This window comes from Oncorhynchus mykiss, chromosome 31 (assembly GCF_013265735.2).
Source record: "Oncorhynchus mykiss isolate Arlee chromosome 31, USDA_OmykA_1.1, whole genome shotgun sequence".
Lineage (NCBI taxonomy): Eukaryota > Metazoa > Chordata > Actinopteri > Salmoniformes > Salmonidae > Oncorhynchus > Oncorhynchus mykiss.
In genome coordinates this window covers 12702396-12723967 of record NC_050571.1, presented here as the reverse complement: position 1 = coordinate 12723967, position 21572 = coordinate 12702396, and the positions used below count along the sequence as shown (strand labels likewise).

Below are 21572 nucleotides of genomic sequence, written 5' to 3'. Positions count from 1 at the left end.
TGATCCCTGGCTCCATCAGAATGCCCAGCCCGTAAGGAACAGAAGACGGAGCTGACTGAGGGTCAGCAGGGAACAGGTGTGGAGGTCATGAAGAGGCCCAGCCGGGCACAGGTCATGAACAGAGGCCCAGCCGGGCACAGGTCATGAACAGAGGCCCAGCCAGGCACAGGTCATGAACAGAGGCCCAGCCGGGCACAGGTCATGAACAGAGGCCCAGCCAGGCACAGGTCATGAACAGAGGCCCAGCCGGGCACAGGTGTGGAGTTCATGAACAGAGGCACAGCCGGGCACAGGTGTGGAGGTCATGAACAGAGGCCCAGCCGGGCACAGGTGTGGAGGTCATGAAGAGGCCCAGCCAGGCACAGGTGTGGAGGTCATGAACAGAGGCCCAGCCGGGCACAGGTGTGGAGGTCATGAACAGAGGCCCAGCCGGGCACAGGTGTGGAGGTCATGAACAGAGGCCCAGCAGGGCACAGGTGTGGAGGTCATGAACAGAGGCCCAGCAGGGCACAGGTGTGGAGGTCATGAACAGAGGCCCAGCCGGGCACAGGTGTGGAGGTCATGAACAGAGGCCCAGCCGGGCACAGGTGTGGAGGTCATGAACAGAGGACCAGCTGGTGGTGGAGTAGTCCGTACAGGAGTGGAGTACAGAGGCCCAGGTGGTGGAGTAGCCCGTACATGAGTGGAGGACAGAGGCCCAGGTGGTGGAGTAGCCCGTACAGGAGTGGAGGACAGAGGCCCAGGTGGTGGAATAGCCCGTACAGGAGTGGAGGACAGAGGCCCAGGTGGTGGAGTAGCCCGTACAGGAGTGGAGGACAGGGGTCTGACTGATGCAGCTGTGGACTGGATGCTGGTAGAGGGGGTGACAGATGCCCGTACAGGAGTGGAGGACAGAGGCCCAGGTGGTGGAATAGCCCGTACAGGAGTGGAGGACAGAGGTGGTGGAGTAGCCCGTACAGGAGTGGAGGACAGGGGACTGACTGATGCAGCTGTGGACTGGATGCTGGTAGAGGGGGTGACAGTAGCCCGTACAGGAGTGGAGGACAGAGGCCCAGGTGGTGGAGTAGTCCATACAGGAGTGGAGTAGAGGCCCAGGTGGTGGAGTAGCCCGTACAGGAGTGGAGGACAGGGGACTGACTGATGCAGCTGTGGACTGGATGCTGGTAGAGGGGGTGACAGTAGCCCTTACAGGAGTGGAGGACAGGGGACTGACTGATGCAGCTGTGGACTGGATGCTGGTAGAGGGGGTGACAGTAGCCCGTACAGGAGTGGAAGACAGGAGACTGACTGATGCAGCTGTGGACTGGATGCTGATAGAGGGGGTGACAGTAGCCCGTACAGGAGTGGAGGACAGAGGCCCAGGTGGTGGAGTAGTCCATACAGGAGTGGAGTAGAGGCCCAGGTGGTGGAGTAGCCCATACAGGAGTGGAGGACAGGGGACTGACTGATGCAGCAGTGGACTGGATGCTGGTAGAGGGGGTGACAGTAGCCCTTACAAGAGTGGAAGACAGGAGACTGACTGATGCAGCTGTGGACTGGATGCTGGTAGAGGGGGTGGGAGTAGGGCGAAAGGTGCCAACAAGAGGCAGAGCTTTCTCCAGCACTGGAACTATCAGGTCCTGAACTTCCACAAGCGCCACAAAGCCCTCATCATCCTCCTCTTGGACATCAGGATCACCTGTCTCCAGTTCCTCAATAGCAGCCTTGATCGAAGAGGTACCCCAAACCTATCAGCTCACCTAAAGAAGAAAAGAAAAAACTGACAAAAATATATGACAATACACAGGACTGAGAATGGAATAATTCTATAATAACATTTCACAAAGATAAATGTGTTGCTGTTTGTATTCAATATAAAAACTGCATTAGATTATTGATTACATTTAAATGATATTGCCATTACCAGTGTATTAGTGTGGAACAATGTAAGGAACCATATGTTCCAACTGAAGACCTTCCTACTGCAGAATGTGGGCAATGCAGCTTAACCTGCCAGAGTTTCCTGGGCATCGAGAGCAGCAGAGGACGGGCAAAGTACCTCTCCATCTCTACTGGGCTGCAGATGGTGGTGGAGGGTCGGTCACACCACATTTTGTCAACCCTGGAAAAGACCATCTCTGGAATCCCATTCCCGACCACCTGAACAATGACTTGGACATCCACTTATGATCCAAACAGGCTACATGCGTTGCTATCCCTTGGGAAGGCATACTTCTCTCCCTGAAATTAAAAGACAACATCCCCACACAATAAATAATGTATTAATGTTATCATTCCCCAAAGAACAGGTCATCATATCACGAGACATACTGTGTAGGTCTAGTACATCACTATACATACTTCAAATACAGGCTGGAAGGGCTGAAAAGTATAACTATTAATTTAATTAGATCAATAAACACCATCAAAATACGATCCTTTGTTTTACTTATCTATTATCTTCATAAACTAAACATCATCATTAATGAACATAATACCTCCATAATAACTATTTTGATGGTCAGGGTAATCGGACGTTAAACTAGCTAACGTTACGTTACTTCGATACTGCGGTTTACTAGCGCGTTAGACAGCGTTACTGTAGCTAAAGTTACACTGTAAATATTGTTTACCGAACCGTGCTAACATATTACCGTAGCCTAATACACTGATCTTACCAGCTAGATATTCCGATCGATGATGATGATCAATGAAAACAGCAGACAACAAAAAAATTGTAGCTAACGTTACCTCAGAAAATAAAGATAATTCGCGAACAAATTACCTGAGGAAATATATTTTTCTATTTTTCTCATCTAGCGTTTAAAGGTTCCGCTATAGCTCATGTTACTTCAGAAAATAAATTAAACTCGCGAACAAAATTACCTGTAAGGAAATACACTTTTCCATGGGACTCTTGACTAGAGTTTAAAGGTCCCGCCATAGTTCTATCCTCATTGGTCAATTATTGGTTGCACTGACGTCTCGGATTGGTTGGCGAGTACAATTCTTGGTTACGTCTTGGTTGCAGACGGCAATATGATTGGTTGTCGCAACCAGAACCACTGCTGTCACACGGGACCAGTCAAAATAAACAACTTGTCACAGAGGGCAGCACTGCAGAGAGTGAGAGAGAGAGAGAGAGAGAGAGAGAGAGAGAGAGAGAGAGAGAGATATATATATATATATATATATAGGTCAATTAAATTATATATAGGTCATCATATATGTTTATTTTGGGTGGTATATATATGACATTTGTAATGTCTTTATTGTTTTGAAACTTCTATATGTGTAATGTTACTGTTAATTTTTATTGTTTATTTCACTTTTGTATATTATCTACCTCACTTGCTTTGGCAATGTTAACACATGTTTCCCATGCCAATAAAGCCCCTTGAATTGAATTGAATTGAGACAGGAGAGAGAGAAGAGAGCGAGAGCGAGCTAAAGAGGTGCAGTGCTAGCTGTGCCACTAGAGATTCTTGATTCGATGCGGCGCACAATTGGCCCAGCGTCATCCGGGTTAGGGGAGGGTTTGGCCGGCAGGGATGTCCTTTCCCCATTGTGCACCAGCTTCTGTGGCGGGCCGGGCGCAGTGCACGCTGACACTGTCGCCAGGTGTAGTGTTATCTCCGACACATTGGTGCTTCCGGTTGGGTGGGTTGTGTTTCGAAGGTCGCATGGCTCTTGACCTTCACCTCCCGAGTCCGTACAGGAGTTGCAGCGATGAAACAAGACTGTAACTACCAATGGGATACCACGAAATTGGGGAGAAAAAGGGGTAAAAAATAACTATTATAAAAAAAATGTAAAGCTTGATTATCAGCTGAAAGTAGCAGCAGATTATTTTTATGAGATTGCTATGCAGCACCATGCACTGTGCATCTTGGAGCTGCCCAACACACACTCTTTGATGCATTCTGATTCATCTCAAAGGGATAAATAACTGAATAATGTACAGAGCATTCAGAAACTATTCAGACCCCTTTCCTTTTTCCACATTTTATGTTACAGCCTTATTCTAAAATGTATCAAATAAAAAAAAATTCTCATCAATCCACACACAATAACCTATAACCCTCAAAGTGAAAACCGCAATCGGGGAAGAAGGGCCTTGGTCAGCGAGGTGACACTCTACATTATATTCCATGTGAGTTCAAGATGGCGCCGACAGAGGTGGTCGCCTCGCTTTTAAGAAACTATGCAGCATTTTTTTTTAAATGTATTATTTCTTCCATTGTTAGCCCAGAAAATCTTCAGTGTTATTACATACAGCCGGGAAGAACTATTGGATACAAGAGCGACGTCAACTTATCAACATTACGACCAGGAATACGACTTTCCCAAAGAGGATCCTTTGTTCGGACCTCCACCCTGGACATTGGGTCTAATCCCAAAACAACGTCGTCGCCGCAGGAGAGGCAGATGGAGAGGCCTCTTGGTCAGACTTAGAAGGCGAGCACACAATCCACCGCTTCCAAGCATATTACTCGCCAATGTCCAGTCTCTAGACAACAAGGTGGACGGAATTAGGGCACAAGTTGCCTTCCAGAGAGACATCAGATATTGTAACATTCTCTGTTTCACGGAAACATGGTTCACTCGACTCAGTACAACCACCGGGTTTATACCCCACAAGGGTATGTTCTCAGCCCTCTCCTGTACTCCCTGTTCACCCATGACTGCGTGGTCATGCACGCCTCCAACTCAATCATCAAGCTTGCAAACAAGAGAGACAACAGAGAGAGCACAACCCCCATCCACATCAATGGGACAGTAGTGGAGAAGGTGGAAAGATTTAGGTTCCTTGTACAGCAACTGCTCCGCCCTCAACCGCTAGGCACTCCAGAGGGTAGTGCGGTCTGCACAACGCATCACCGGGGGCAAATTACCTGCCCTCCAGGACACCTACAGCACCCAATGTCACAGGAAAGCCAAAAAGATCATCAAGGACAACAACTACCCGAGCCACTGTCGGTTCACCCCGCTATCATCCAGAAGGCGAGGTCAGTACAGGTGCATCACAGCTGGGACCGAGAGACTGAAGAACAGCTTCTATCTCAAGGCCCTTAGGCTGTTAAAGAGCCAACACTAACAGAGCGGCTGCTGCCAACATACAGACTCAAATCACTGGCCACTTAAATAAATGGATTTAATAAAGGTATCACTAGTCACATTAAATAATGCCACTTTAATGTTTAAATATCCTACATTACTCATCTCATATGTACAGTTGAAGTCGGACGTTTACATACACTTAGGTTGGAGTCGTTAAAACTCGTTTTTCAAAGACTCCACAAATTTCTTGCTAACAAACTATCATTTTGGCAAGTCGTTCTGGTCATCTACTTTGTGTTTACAGACAGATTATTTCACTTGAATTCACTGTATCACAATTCTAGTGGGGCAGAAGTTAACATACACTAAGTTGACTGTGCCTTTAAACAGCTTAGATTCCAGAAAATTATGTAATTGCTTTAGAAGCTTCTTATAGGCTAATTGACATCATTTGAGTCAACTGGAGGTGTACCTGTGGATGTATTTCAAGGCCTAACTTCAAACTCAGTGCCTCTTTGCTTGACATCATGGGAAAATTAAAAGAAATCAGCCAAGACCTCAGAAAAAAAGTTGTAGACCTCCACAAGTCTGGTTGCACATTTTGAGTGTTCCTTATTTATTAAGTAAAAAACGGAGCACAGAAAAACGGAATCAACAAAGGCAACGCTACCAAATACTAATTGAGTTTATGTAAACATCTGACCCACTGGGAATGTGATGAAAGAAATAAAAGCTGAAATAAATCATTCTCTCTACTATTATTCTGACATTTCACATTCTTAAAATAAAGTGGTGATCCTAACTGACCTAAGACAGGGATTTTTTACTAGGATTAAATGTCAGGAATTGTGAAAACTGAGTTTACACGTATTTGGCTAAGGTGTACGCAAACTTCTGACTTCAACTGTATATATTGTATTTTATACCATCTTGCCTATGCCACACAGCCATGGCGCATCCATATATTTATATGTACATATTCTTATTCCATTCCCTTACATTGTGTGTATAAGGTAGTCATTGTGAATTTGTTAGATTACTTGTTAGATATTATTGCACTGTTGGAACTAGAAGCACAAGCATTTCGCAACGCTCACATTAACATCTGTTTACCAAGTGAATGTGAGCAATACAATTTTATTTTATTTGACCAGAATAGAAAGAGGAGTGGGAGGCCCCGGTGCACAACTGAGCAAGAGGACAAGTACATTAGAGTGTCTAGTTTGAAAAACAGACACCTCACAAGTCCTCAACTGGTAGCTTCATTAAATACTACCCACAAAACACCAGTCTCAACGTCGACGGTCTAGAGGCAACTCTGGGATACTGGCCTTCTAGGCGGAGTTCCTCTGACCAGTGTCTGTGTTTAGTTGCCCATCTTAATCTTTTATTTTTATTGGCCAGTCTGAGATATGGCTTTTTCTTTGCAACTCTGCCTAGAAGGCCAGCATCCCGGAGTCACCTCTTCACTGTTGACGTAGAGACTGGTGTTTTGCAAGTACTATTTATTGAAGCTGCCAGTTGAGGACTTGTGAGGCATCTGTTTCTCAAATTAAAAGTATAATTGAAACTTGTTCTAAAAACATTATTTAATCACCTTTCAATAACCTATCATTTCCGTTCTCAGAACGTTAATGAAAACTTTCCGGAAACCATAGTAAGACGTTATCAGAACCTCCCTGCAACCTAAAATTGAACGTTGCCAGAACAGGTGAAATTTTCACTTCAGTTTTCAGAACATTCAGTTTCACCGGCCAGGAAACGTATAGCTTCGTTCCCAGAACCAATGGGAAACCAAAAACGTATGTTACCACAAATTCCGAGGAACCAAATCCAAATGTGCTAGCTGATTCAAGATTTGCCTCTTATCTTGCCTTTATCTTGTGTTTAAATGTGTTTAATAAACCCATTTAATCATAGCTGAATATCGCACAGAAGCCTTGACTGACTAGATGTTTAAATGCAGGCAGTATTGAATGTAATGATTTCCTTACATTATTTTCCTGTATGTCCAACTCCCACCCATGAATTTCTCGACATCCTTATTTGGGCGGAGAACGTCTTGAATGCATGTGCAATTTCGTTGAAAAGGCGTGAGATGGGTGTGGCTTCCCCAGACATATCCAATGAAACCCCATTCATCAGTGGAAAGGGGCGAGGCCGCAGAGGGAAACCCTTGCAGTCTGTGGACGGGAGTTGGTGGAGGGGGCGGGGTTATGAGACGGAAGTGTCTAACTGACTGGTCCAGCTGTCATCGACTAGAAGAGACCATTCGCACCGGCTGACTTGGAAATGCAGAAAATGGAAAAAAGCTGAAATATGGCAACATCTAGGAACCATAAGGACATGACGACAATTTAGAGGTACATAATGCACGACCTAGAATTAGTTTCATAAATGTAATGTCATACCAGAGAATTGCACTCAGGTTTGTACTCGTAGTTTGGAATTGCTAAATTATGATGACAACGATTGGTGCTAAGCTATGACATTGAACACACAGGACACGAAACCGACGAGGTCGTTTAAAGATACACATACCATTTAATACCAATATTACCGCAGATCCAGCCCGTGTATCGCTGTAGGTGGAATTTTAGGATACATTGAATTTCTAGTCGACATTGTTGCTTATCTGCGTCGATTGCTCGCTAGATCGGCAACAATGTATCTACTGTGGTAGCTTGTCGGCTATAACCGTAGCAGATTTTATACAGGGAACTAGGCTACCCTAGATTCAGAACAGACAAGAGACGTCATCAGTATTTGCTTTAAATGGTCGCGTCGGAGTTGGTCATTGGAGAAAAAAATTAATCTAGATATTCGGTAGGTGTTGGTGTATTTACCTTACTTATAACGCGCGGGCATAGACACACTACACTGCATATAGACCGCATATAGATAAACACTGATAATCGCAATGTGTTTGATTGACAGGGCACATGGAGCCCAACGCAGCAGCTGTTAGCTTGCTAGCCACATAACGACCTTTGGGAAGTGAAACGTCAAGTAACAGTGTAGCCAGCCTGCCTGGTTGGTGCTATGTGCTTCTACCACATCTAACCCACGCAGCTTAACTCGAGTGTTTTCTGTTGCGGCTTGTTAGTGCTACTGCTATGCTTAGTCTGTGTAATTTTATCATGTAGCCTTGGCCTACCGTGGCTGAGCGAGTCAATGATTTCTTCTCATTGAGTTACATCACAGGACTAGCAGGCTGCAGTTGCAGCAAAGTCACTGCAGTTGGCGAGGCTGGTGTTGTTTTGGAAGGCCTGTAGGCTCAAATTGTGGTGGGACAGCCTTTGTATTTATGGCCTCAACCCTCCCTCTCTCTCCCTCCCTCCCCGCTCTCCCCCACATCCCCCTTTCTCGCTCATGCCTTCACTCCTCACCTCCCCCTCACCCACTTTTCCCCCTTCTCTCCCTCACTTCTCTCCTTTCTCATGTTAAACAGTAGGAAATAGGCCTAGAAGACACTGAGATAAGAAGAACCAAGTTAAGGAGGAAACATTGGCTTTACCCCAGGATTCATAAATGGATGACTACGGCTTCGGAGTCCTGGTGAAGAATAACTGCAGTGGCAACAAATCCGCTTTCCCCGTGAGGATCCCTCACCTCCAACCCCAACCCTCCCACCTCAATCACCCCGCCAACCCCCCCAGCCCCCCTTCATTCATCAATAGCACCTCGGCCACCAATGGAGGAGGTAGCGCCTGGCTGTTCCCCTCCGTAACACCCCACAGTAACATGCAGGATGAGATCCTTGACTCCGACAAGGCCAAAGCCCTGGACCTGCAGGAGAAGGCCCAGCCGCAGGCCCTCTCCCCTGGGCAGCAAGAGGCCAGAGGTGGCCTAGGGGAGCTAGATGGGTCTCTACCTGAGGACTGCTCCATGGAGAAGGGCTCATTGGAGAGCAGTGGTGGGAAGGAGAAGCTTAGGGGTGGGATGGACTCTCCTCCGGTGCTGGGGGGGTTTGACTACCAGGACAGCCTGGGGATGGCAACGTCTGGAGCCCAGTCCACCACCACTACCTCCTCCCTGACCTCCTTCAACAACTGGTCCCCGGCCGTACCCTCCAACCCCTCCCCCGTGGTCAGTGAGGACGTTGGGAGCGGGTTCTTTGGCCCGGCTGGTTCCAACGCTAACGGACCCCCGATGCTTTTCCAGAACTTCTCCCACCACGCCGGGCCCGGCTTCGGAGGGGTGGGGGGTAGCTTCTCCCCCCAGATTGGCCCTGTCTCCCAGCACCACCCTTCTCCACACCCCCACCACTACCATCCCCACAACCAGGGGGTCCCCCCGCAGCACCGCCGTTCCCCAGCTTCTCCCCACCCTCCCCAGCCCTCCTTCCCCCCTCACCCCCACCGCTCTGGAGCTTTCACCCAGCTGCCCCACCTTGCCCCAGCCCAGTCAAAGCCCCCCTCCCCTTGGGGAAGCTACCAGAGCCCTGCCCCCTCCACCCCCACTTCCACGTCCTGGAGCCCTGGAGTGGGGTACGGTGGCTGGGGAGGGTCACAGGGGGTCCGAGAGTACCGCAGGGGCCTCAACGGAGGGGTGACGGCCCTCAACTCCATCTCACCACTAAAGAAGTCTTTCCCCAACAACCAGGTACTCTTCCAGCTAGTTATACTGCACAGCTCCCGTTGAACAACCAGGTACTCTTCTAGCTAGTTATACTGCACAGCTCCCATTGAACAACCAGGTACTCTTCTAGCTAGTTATACTGCACCCCTCCCGTTGAACAAGCTGGCACTGTGCTAGCTAGTTATACTGCACACCTCCAATTGAACAAGCTGGCACTGTGCTAGCTAGATATACTGCACACCTCCCGTTGAACAAGCTGGCACTGTGCTAGCTAGTTATACTGCACACCTCCAATTGAACAACTGGTACTGTACTAGCTAGATATACTGCACCCCTCCCGTTGAACAAGCTGGCACTGTGCTAGCTAGTTATACTGCACACCTCCAATTGAACAACTGGTACTGTACTAGCTAGATATACTGCACCCCTCCCGTTGAACAAGCTGGCACTGTGCTAGCTAGTTATACTGCACACCTCCAATTGAACAACTGGTACTGTACTAGCTAGATATACAGCACACCTCCAATTGAACAAGCTGGCACTGTGCTAGCTAGATATACTGCACACCCCCAATTGAACAAGCTGGCACTGTGCTAGCTAGATATACAGCACACCTCCAATTGAACAAGCTGGCACTGTGCTAGATATACTGCGCCCCTCCCGTCGAACAAGCTGGCACTGTGCTAGCTAGATATACAGCACACCTCCAATTGAACAAGCTGGCACTGTGCTAGATATACTGCGCCCCTCCCGTCGAACAAGCTGGCACTGTGCTAGCTAGATATACAGCACACCTCCAATTGAACAAGCTGGCACTGTGCTAGCTAGATATACTGCGCCCCTCCCGTTGAACAAGCTGGCACTGTGCTAGATATACAGCACACCTCCAATTGAACAAGCTGGCACTGTGCTAGATATACTGCGCCCCTCCCGTTGAACAAGCTGGCACTGTGCTAGATATACAGCACACCTCCAATTGAACAAGCTGGCACTGTGCTAGATATACTGCGCCCCTCCCGTCGAACAAGCTGGCACTGTGCTAGATATACTGCGCCCCTCCCGTTGAACAAGCTGGCACTGTACTAGATATACAGCACACCTCCAATTGAACAAGCTGGCACTGTGCTAGATATACTGCGCCCCTCCCGTTGAACAAGCTGGCACTGTACTAGATATACAGCACACCTCCAATTGAACAAGCTGGCACTGTGCTAGATATACTGCGCCCCTCCCGTTGAACAAGCTGGCACTGTACTAGCTAGATATACAGCACACCTCCAATTGAACAAGCTGGCACTGTGCTAGATATACTGCGCCCCTCCCGTTGAACAAGCTGGCACTGTACTAGATATACAGCACAATATACCTGCTAAGACTGGATGTCCCAAAGGCCTCAGACTGATGAGTAGCTTAACCATAATCATAATGACCTACAATTTAACTAGTCAATTATTTTCCTTCATTTAAATGTTTTGCCAAACTCATTGTGCTTGATTTAGTTGGTTATGATATAATTTATTCACGCCTACAGCTAATCCAGCTAATACTGTTGTCTATTGAGCCTTAATATAAACCGCCTGTTATGCACATCAATGGTACAATCGCATGGCACTATCCCACATGTACTGCATGGTACAGTCCTACAGAACATTTTCCTGTCTTCCAGGTTCCCTCTCAGAAGTATCTTCGTAACAACTCTGGGTTCAACCACAAGCCTTGGATGGAAGACAGCATGAGTCGCACTGACAGCTTCCCTTTCCAGGTGAGTACAGAGATGAGCCAACTGTAGAGGGGAAAGTATATTCATCCACTCTTACAGGACAATGAAAGTGGAGTTAAAACATGCTTTTATATTGTTAAAACCAACACATGACGCCTTGTTGAGGCCTTTTCAATTATGCACAATACAGTACACATCAAAGTAAATAAGAGCAAATATGATCTATTTACGAGAGTCTAGTAAGTAGAGAATCTGATAACATCAATCAGGCCAACTAAATGATTCAGCTCACATGTAAGTAACTCTGTATTATTGGATAAGTAGACTTATACATCTGTCATTGTGGTGGTAAGCGAATGCCAGGATGAGGCCTATTCCGGTAATGTGTTCATCCAAAATGGCACAATATTCCCTGTATAGTGCACTACTTTTAACCAGAGCCTGGTCAGAAGTAGTGCACTATATATAGGTAATAGGGTGCCATTTGGGATGGAAACCCCAGTCTTCTGTCCTTGTTAGAGATGCAGCGCGTTAGAGATGCCACAACGCCTGTATGACAAATGTTGACATACTGTCATCTCACTTCTGCAGGCTTTGGCCCTGTTTGAAAATTGCAGATCTGATATGACCTGGATTTGCATAAATCTAGTTTTATCTTTCCAGTCACATACAGATCAGTGATTACTTCAAGGAATGGATTAATTGAAAAATAATCACTGTTTATCTACTTTTTTTGTTGTTGTTTTTCTTCCCCTTTATTTAACCAGGTAGGCTAGTTGAGAACACCTTTATTTAACCAGGTAGGCTAGTTGAGAACACCTTTATTTAACCAGGTAGGCTAGTTGAGAACACCTTTATTTAACCAGGTAGGCTAGTTGAGAACACCTTTATTTAACCAGGTAGGCTAGTTGAGAACAAGTTCTCATTTACAACTGCGACCTGGCCAAGATAAAGCAAAGCAGTGCGACACAAACAACAACAGAGTTACACATGGAAGGGGCATGACAGGGGCAGGGCCATGTGATACAAAGCAGTAGATTATCTACATCTGTAGATATCTCTGTAGAATCAGATAAATAGATTTAGTCTGTATTGTAGTTGATAAGCGTCACCACAGAACTTCTCCATGGACGGGTATCTGTTTAGAGGGTCTTAAGTACCAGGACAACACAGGTATCATCTATTATCAAAGCAAAACTTTGTCAAGGGTCTAGATTAGAACCTACCACCTCTGGGTTCTAGAGTCAGAATGGTTCTATTTTCCTGTTCTTACATAAAACACCGCAGGGTAATCATCGTGTTCCCTGTCTCTGTGTCTCTCAGCAGGAGAGAACCCGTTCCTTTGATGGCTTCAGCATGCACTCCCTAGAGAACAGTCTGATTGATATTATGAGGGCTGAACAGGATTCCTTGAAAGGTGAGTTTCTCTGTTTCACAGAGTATGAAAAGACACCCTGGGCCTGTATTCACAAAGCATCTCAGAATAAGAGTGCTGTTCTTGAATCAGTTTTCTCTTTTAGAAAATAAGAAATATGATTATATGGTCAGGGGGGGACCTGATCATAGATCAGCAGTCCTACTCTGAGATGCTTTGTGAATATAGGCCCTGGTATTCTGGAATACTAAAAACAATGAGAAAATATTAGCTGGACATACAGTAATGGCATGTTTTTTTATGTAGAGCTTGATGATTGATGTCAAGTCTTTTCAAAGACATATCCTTCTGAGTTCCTGAGCTGCAGTAGAGCAGAGTAGTGGAAACACAGACACATTTAAGACTGAGTCCTCTGAGTGGTGGGAGTACTGAGCAATACTCTTCTGTCTTAACCTGCTCAATCTCACACACAAAGCTACCTGTTAAAGTACCTCTATGCTGGCACTTTCATCTCTGCTCCACTCTCTATTCTCTCCACCAACATGAATTAAACATGACGTTTTGTCGCATCACATTTCTGAAGACACATTTTTTTGCTAAGACTGTCACCATGTTAATGTAGGCCAGTCGATCCACCCTGATTATGCTCTAATTTCCCCTCTGATCACGTCTCGCAATCGGTTGGCTGTTAAGTCAGAGGATCTCTGGATGCTTTGATGGTTCTGCTGCTCATGTCAATTCTCATTCTCCTCAGTACATCACAGAACAGCTACAGTTGTTAGAATATCTTGGCCGGGTGTAGTTAGAATGCGGGGGCCGGGTGGAGTTAGAATGCGGGGGCCGGGTGGAGTTAGAATGCGGGGGCCGGGTGGAGTTAGAATGCGGGGGCCGGGTGGAGTTAGAATGCGGGGGCCGGGTGGAGTTAGAATGCGGGGGCCGGGTGGAGTTAGAATGCGGGGGCCGGGTGGAGTTAGAAGGCAAAATACTATGCGTATTCTTACTGACTTCTGTCTGTTCCTCTCCAGGTCGCTATGGTTTCTCTCACCAGGGCGGAGACATGTCTTTGCCCATGAATGGTATGGAAATGTTACTTTACCTCAATACTATACAGTTTATAGCTTTGTTCAGTCATTCACAGTAGTGGTAGTAAATTGGATGTGATTTGTTCATGGGATTTAGATTATTTTGTAACCCTGTGCTGTTAAGAGTTGGTATGAAGGTTGTTGTCTCTTGTTTTACATGCAGCTAGGAGCTATGGCAGACGACGAGGTAATGCTAAACCCAAAATGTCTTCATGTTTTAGCTTCCATCATATCATTATTTGCAAAGCCTCGATTACGTCTGGTTTGGCCTCGCTGTGTAATAGGGTACTGTTTCAGATATGTTTTCCTCCCGACTCTGACTGTTCACTAGGTCTGAACCTGCGGAGGAAGACTTTAAGTCCCCAGGGAGGATTTGAAATTAGTATTTTTCTTTTTTTTTTACATCAAAATAAAATGTATTAATTCAATCCAAATTCTATAAGCCTGGTAGAGTTCCAGGTCATCTGTGTTGTAGTCGTGCTGACTGACCGTCTCACAGATTGCTATATTAACAACGTTCAACACTTGTGGTTGGTATGAGAGCTACAGCAAAAAAAGAAGATGACCTGACAGGATTGTAGACTGCCTGTTTCCTGCTGGGCTTTTGTGACGTGGCTGTGGTGGCTTGCCACTGGACTTTAACAAAGCATTATGTTACAAGTGCTTGAGGAAATTGTGGTTGGTTTCATGATCATGGTTCTCATTTGTCTTCACAATAACATTTATTTGGGTAAAATCTTACCCTTTTTCCAAAACTGAGTCAAACGGAGCTGAGCAGAGCTATACCAAGCTGGCCTGGTTAAACATTCACAATAATTGCTGGAAAGCACAATGTGTAAATGAAATATCGGAGTCGGCACAGTATGGTTTGGAAAATTATAAATTATAACCACAAATGGATGCAAAGTGGCCAAATAAATCCAGGGTGTCTGGGTTAGTATGGTTTGAGTATCTCTTTCTCTCTGCTCTCCAGGTCACTCTAACCTGTTCCCCATGGGGGACGAGCACTCCTTCGGAGAGGACGAGTCAGGTGACCAGGGACTTCCTGGTTTAGGATCCGCCCACTGTTTCCCGCAGCTCAACGGAGAGCGAGTGGAGAGATACTCACGCAAGGTGTTTGTGGGAGGACTGCCCCCCGATATAGACGAAGGTATTGATCAATGAACAGAATATTGCACCTTCTACAATGTTGTTTTAGGATTATAAACAATGGTTTGAGAGGCGTCTCTGTGGTAATGGGCCCTGACATATGATGTCATAGAGGCTTAGAGGCTGTGGACCACCATTGCAGGTTCCTGAAGAGCCTGTGTAGTTGACTAGCTTTGACTCTTTCATTCTCAGATGAGATCACCGCCAGTTTCCGCCGGTTCGGTCACCTGTTTGTCGATTGGCCCCACAAAGCTGAGAGCAAGTCCTATTTCCCACCCAAAGGTGAGTCTGATATGGTCACATTGGCCAGGGAATACTCGGTGCCCTGGTAATGAAGGGAATACTCGGTGACCTGGTAATGAAGGGAATACTCGGTGACCTGGTAATGAAGGGAATACTCAGTGCCCTGGTAATGAAGGGAATACTCTGTGCCCTGGTAATACTCGGTGACCTGGTAATGAAGGGAATACTCGGTGCCCTGGTAATGAAGGGAATACTCAGTGACCTGGTAATGAAGGGAATACTCGGTGCCCTGGTAATGAAGGGAATACTCGGTGCCCTGGTAATGAAGGGAATACTCAGTGCCCTGGTAATGAAGGGAATACTCGGTGCCCTGGTAATGAAGGGAATACTCGGTGCCCTGGTAATGAAGGGAATACTCGGTGCCCTGGTAATGAAGGGAATACTCGGTGCCCTGGTAATGAAGGGAATACTCGGTGCCCTGGTAATGAAGGGAATACTCGGTGCCCTGGTAATGAAGGGAATACTCAGTGACCTGGTAATGAAGGGAATACTCGGTGACCTGGTAATGAAGGGAATACTCTGTGCCCTGGTAATGAAGGGAAATAGATGAAGGTCATGAGAGTACTGAGTGTTTTCTTTCCCCTCTTAAGGTTATGCATTCTTGCTGTTCCAAGACGAGAGCTCTGTCCAGGATCTGATTGATGCCTGTATCGAGGAGGATGGCAAGCTCTACCTCTGTGTCTCCAGCCCCACCATCAAGGACAAGCCTGTGAGTGGAGCTTTACGTGTGTGTGTGTGTGTCTGGCTAGTGTGAGACAGTCTGTCTGAGTCTCCCACACACCCAGGCAGTATTTAAAAATGTTTTTAACTGTAATTAAACTTCTTGGTTGGAGTTGTCTGCCTCCTTGTCAGTCTAGCACTGCTGGTATAAATAGTTGTGAGATTTGCCCAGTCCACCCCGCTAGTTCTGCCCAGTCCACCCCGCTAGTTCTGCCCAGTCCACCCCGCTAGTTCTGCCCAGTCCACCCCGCTAGTTCTGCCCAGTCCACCCCGCTAGTTCTGCCCAGTCCACCCCGCTAGTTCTGCCCAGTCCACCCCGCTAGTTCTGCCCAGTCCACCCCGCTAGTTCTGCCCAGTCCACCCCGCTAGTTCTGCCCAGTCCACCCCGCTAGTTCTGCCCAGTCCACCCCGCTAGTTCTGCCCAGTCCACCCCGCTAGTTCTGCCCAGTCCACCCCGCTAGTTCTGCCCAGTCCACCCCGCTAGTTCTGCCCAGTCCACCCCCGCTAGTTCTGCCCAGTCCACCCCCGCTAGTTCTGCCCAGTCCACCCCCGCTAGTTCTGCCCAGTCCACCCCCGCTAGTTCTGCCCAGTCCACCCCCGCTAGTTCTGCCCAGTCCACCCCCGCTAGTTCTGCCCAGTCCACCCCCGCTAGTTCTGCCCAGTCCACCCCCGCTAGTTCTGCCCAGTCCACCCCCGCTAGTTCTGCCCAGTCCACCCCCGCTAGTTCTGCCCAGTCCACCCCCGCTAGTTCTGCCCAGTCCACCCCCGCTAGTTCTGCCCAGTCCACCCCCGCTAGTTCTGCCCAGTCCACCCCCGCTAGTTCTGCCCAGTCCACCCCCGCTAGTTCTGCCCAGTCCACCCCCGCTAGTTCTGCCCAGTCCACCCCCGCTAGTTCTGCCCAGTCCACCCCCGCTAGTTCTGCCCAGTCCACCCCCGCTAGTTCTGCCCAGTCCACCCCCGCTAGTTCTGCCCAGTCCACCCCCGCTAGTTCTGCCCAGTCCACCCCCGCTAGTTCTGCCCAGTCCACCCCCGCTAGTTCTGCCCAGTCCACCCCCGCTAGTTCTGCCCAGTCCACCCCCGCTAGTTCTGCCCAGTCCACCCCCCCTAGTTCTGCCCAGTCCACCCCCCCTAGTTCTGCCCAGTCCACCCCCCCTAGTTCTGCCCAGTCCACCCCCCCATGGTTCACATCTAGTTGTATGGACATTGAAAGAGTTTTACAGATGTTATATGGAATTTGTTACAGCCTTTTCTAGATGTTGTTTGAGTGTTAAATGGGTGTTATCTGAACGTTGTCTGGCCATGTCTGTGTGTTCCTCTAGGTCCAGATCCGTCCCTGGAACCTGAACGACAGTGACTTTGTGATGGACGGCTCTCAGCCTCTGGACCCCAGGAAGACCATCTTCGTAGGGGGGGTGCCACGTCCTCTACGCGCAGGTACTGGACTGTGTTTCTGTGTCTGTGAGGAATGGTGGGGTGGAATGGGGTGAGAGAGTGGAAGAGCTAAAGACCCTGAGCTACAGTCGTAATGCCTAGGCTTTAGCTCAGCAGGCTAACACTGTCTGACAGACCCAGTCAGCCACATCATCAGCCTATATGTGTTAATGTTCCAGTGGAGCTGGCCATGATAATGGATCGTCTGTATGGAGGAGTGTGTTACGCTGGAATCGACACAGACCCTGAGCTGAAGTACCCTAAAGGAGCGGGCCGTGTGGCATTCTCCAATCAACAGAGCTACATCGCTGCTATCAGCGCTCGATTCGTTCAGCTGCAGCACGGCGAGATCGACAAACGGGTGAGTCAGTCTGGTCTGTGGTAGTTTAGCGGAGCCACATACGCCGTGCATTTTGTCCAGGAGAAGAACCATAGAGACCTCACGCGAACAATAGCTAAGCTACAAAATGGAGCTGGGTCTGAGCTTCTCCCCACGAGTTTCTCTTGTCTCGTTCCATCTGGGTATGTTTCATCTCCTCCCTCCCTCTTTCCCCTTCTGTCCTCCCCCTTTCCCCCAGGTGGAAGTGAAGCCATACGTGCTGGATGACCAGCTGTGTGATGAGTGCCAGGGGACACGCTGTGGGGGGAAGTTCGCTCCCTTCTTCTGCGCTAACGTCACCTGTCTCCAGTACTACTGTGAGTACTGCTGGGCCGCCATCCACTCCCGGGCTGGACGAGAGTTCCACAAGCCACTGGTCAAGGAGGGGGGAGACCGGCCCCGACACATATCCTTCAGGTGGAACTAGGGAGGGAGAGGGGGACGGGCTATGTTGTAGAAAATAAATGCACTTTTCTTTTTTTCTGGTTCCTATTTAGTTTGGAAAATTAATTTAAAAGTTTAATTTAATCTTTATTTTTTAAATCAGACCTTCTCAGAACAGTAAATGCTAAGAAGGACAACTAAGTGAATGAAATCCCGTTTTGAATTTAAGTTAAGGTGTGCATGAGTACTTGGATGCATTATTAGATATGAGAAGAAATGTTTCTTCTGACTTGACTGTACTTTCTTTTCTCACATTAGCTGGCAAAGCTGCTTACATTTGTTGTCAAGAGTAACATATAACATTTGAGTGAGGTATGTGCTGCACCTCAATCAGTATATTAACTAGAACAGTTGTGTGTTAAAGGGTACACTTATTTTTGTTAATTTACGCATGCAGAATTAGGTTGATATTTGTATCGTTAACCAAAGTTTGAGAGTAACTAGTCGGGTTAAAGTTCAATAGTCAAAGAAAACCACTGAAAACATTACAAAAGGGCAGACTGACCGACAATTCCCTTCATCATAAATAAACTGTTCAGAATACATGCAGGATTATTTAAGAAAAGATTATCCTCTCGGGACTGGCAGCGATTACTGGCATGTGTTTCTAGATCATGGTTTTAAATTGACTCTTTGTAGCCAAAATGGGCAAACCAAAGATTGGCCTAAAAACAAGTGATCAACGGCAGTTGATTATCTGAGGGGTTTAAGGACTGTAAGACTCCATTTTCAGGTTCAGAAGGTCAGGAAGGCTAGTGCTGTTTTAAGTTGTTGAATTGTGGAGAGAGGGGAGAAACTGTCTTTGGAAAGACAGGTTTCAGCTGATAGACTACAGCCCTAGCTGTCTAGGCAGGGATCAGGTATTGGCAGTAGTATTAGCTCACTTTATATTGTCAGGGATATTAGCACTGGATGCTAACATGCTAATATTGTAGTACTAGTAGGAATTCACAGTACAGTGGTAGCTAGCTACAGTGTTCCCTGAGTGACTCATAGTATGTAGCCTGGTCGTGGCCTGTATGTGCTTCAGTGTTGAACCAACTCCTCTGCCTATCCTTGTCCAGCTAATTAACACAGAGAGTTGGCTAAAGCACAGACAGACTGGACAACCAGGCTAGTCTCATGGTGATCTGATGCACTCTCTCTCGCATGACTGGAGTGTAGAGGAAATAGATCCAAACTGAGGCGAATGGATACGCTAGTGGATCCTTGCTGTGGAGGATGAATACGTTAGTAGTTGGACACTCTGAAGAACTTACTGTCACAGAGATAAAGATATTATTTTATACATGGCCTGCTGATTTTTGTACAGTGTTTTATAGCTGATTATTTTGTCATGAACATATAAATTTATTATGCACTACTTTTCTAAATATTTTTTTCAATAGTCGTTTTAGGCACATTTTTCATAAGATGATAACTCCTTTTGCAATACCTCATTTTTTTTCCACTTGATGAGAAATAATTTTGTACCTTTGTTACTAAGAGATCTGCATTTATTGTAAAACTTAATTTAAAAAGAGAAAATTAATGATATTAATATAATTTTCAATTTAGCTTTTTATATATTTAAGTGCTGGTAAATCTTAAATTGTCTGGTCCATTGGTGTGATTGTGTAAAGGAAAGATAAACAGCCAGACTACAGATAGGTAGCCAATCGTGTACAGACTTCTCTTTCATAATAAACCATAAGTACTGGATCTTAAGGCATGACGAGACCTTTCTAAACTTATTTTGATAGTCTTGAAACATATATTCAGCTTGTAGTGGGCAAGGAAAATCTAGATGGCATTTTTTGACATGAGTGGATGAGTAAACCCTTATTCCCTTGTATCATCAGAGAGAATGATGACCGGTGTTCTAAAAACTAGATTCTCTATCTGGAACTACCTGAAGGTTCCAGAACGTTCCAGTTATTCTATGCATGCATGACGTAATACAGAATAACAACATGACTATTGGCTAGTGTTAATGCAGGAAACTATTGTAATGCGCTAGACAGCTTTCCTTTTTATTTTTGTTTAGAGTTTTTAGTTCTCTCTTTCAGATCACCTCCTAATATCTAGCTTCTCTTTCTCTCCTCAAGTCTGCATCCCTCGCAGGCAGGCAGGCAGGCAGATTCACACAGACAGACAGGCAGACGGGCGGGCAGGCAGGCAGACAGGCTTTGGGACATAGACTTGAATGTGATTCATGTTGCAAGTTAACTTTGAGCGCTTATGTGCAATCCTTCTTTCCTAAAACAGTTTCTCTCATTCTGCAATGTAAACCCATATAAACCATGTAAACATTAAAACAGGATTATTTTTTTTCAGTCTACTATTCATGCTGGTGTCTGCAAAGCGAAATGTTCTACTAATATATAAATATATATATGTGAATTTATTTTTAAACATTTGTTTTGTGCTTATTCGATGATTTTGCTACTACCATGCTACTGTGATTGAGAAAACATTGTATATACTAGGTTGGTGATGTATTTTGTTATATTCTCAATTGAAATGTAACACTTTCATTTGGATGAGATTTTTCTATTTTTTTGGGGTGATGTGTTGAACTTGTTGATGTCTATGTTTTCTAATTGCTGTATTGTGCATCACATTCAGAGGAATAATGTCTGTTAGTATTACTTGATTGCGAAACATGCCAATAGTTTTTAATGGTATGCTGGGAAGGTTGTATTTATTGATATATCTTTTTTACTTGAGACATCATCTTGATTTTTATTATGTCATTTTACACTTATAAGTTCCGATTTGTACCCCCCCCCCCCCCCACACACACACACACACACACAATTATGTTGTGCTAATTAAAGATGTCAGTTTTTATAGTTGGTTTGTAGAACTGAAGTAAAAAAAACGATCTAATGTCCTATAATCATCTGCAGCCAACTACGTAGAACTGTATGCAGACAACATTTGAAGTATGTGAATTGTGAGATGTTGAAAGAATAAAACTCCGCTGTGAGGAGAAGTGGTTGTGGTCAGTTTCTTGAGGAAAGCAAGGCATGTGTGTTGCTGAAAGTTTACATGTGCTGGAAATGGACAAATGTGCACCGGGTTTGTTTTTTCTCCCCGGTACATTCCTTTTGAACCCTGCACCCAAATATTAATTACTATTTGACTCCTGCACTACAACACCTCATTCTGTTACTAAAGTGGACACTTAACTCCACTCATGGATTTAAAAACATTGGATTGGTATAAATTGGATTGAGGGAGTTTAGCACCATATATTTATTATACACCAGTCCATTCCTCGAAGGGGAGTGAGTGTACACTTCATGGAGATTGTTCCTCCTCCTCACAATACCCACCCCATCTACATTGTTTTGTTCCTCTCTT

The 21572-nt window shown here is 46.2% G+C and overlaps 1 protein-coding gene across 9 annotated transcripts; it reads left to right on the top strand.

Moving 5' to 3' along the window:
• The first annotated feature begins 7232 nt into the window (after positions 1–7232).
• LOC110504372 (cytoplasmic polyadenylation element-binding protein 4) lies at positions 7233–21201 on the top strand. Of its 9 annotated transcripts, none has more exons than XM_036969722.1 (12): positions 7233–7403; positions 8495–9645; positions 11288–11383; positions 12665–12758; positions 13742–13792; positions 13962–13985; positions 14772–14948; positions 15140–15229; positions 15841–15959; positions 17290–17404; positions 17581–17762; positions 17980–21201. In XM_036969722.1, the coding sequence occupies exons 2-12, from the start codon at positions 8572–8574 to the stop codon at positions 18205–18207; spliced, it is 2250 nt and encodes a 749-aa protein (XP_036825617.1). In that variant the 5' UTR covers positions 7233–7403; positions 8495–8571; the 3' UTR covers positions 18208–21201. The 9 variants fall into 9 exon arrangements, with proteins under 9 accessions (XP_036825617.1, XP_036825619.1, XP_036825616.1 ...); XM_036969724.1 differs by having other exon boundaries at positions 8492–9645; positions 12668–12758; positions 17980–18207; XM_036969721.1 differs by having other exon boundaries at positions 7234–7403; positions 8492–9645.
• Positions 21202–21572: the final 371 nt, after the last annotated feature.

Coding starts and splice junctions, on each gene's coding strand:
- LOC110504372 (XM_036969722.1), top strand. CDS start 8,572: ATGGATGACTACGGCTTCGGAGTCCTGGTGAAGAATAACTGCAGTGGC. Junction 17,405..17,580: donor GCCACGTCCTCTACGCGCAG/GTACTGGACTGT, acceptor TTAATGTTCCAG/TGGAGCTGGCCATGATAATG. Junction 17,763..17,979: donor ACGGCGAGATCGACAAACGG/GTGAGTCAGTCT, acceptor CCTTTCCCCCAG/GTGGAAGTGAAGCCATACGT.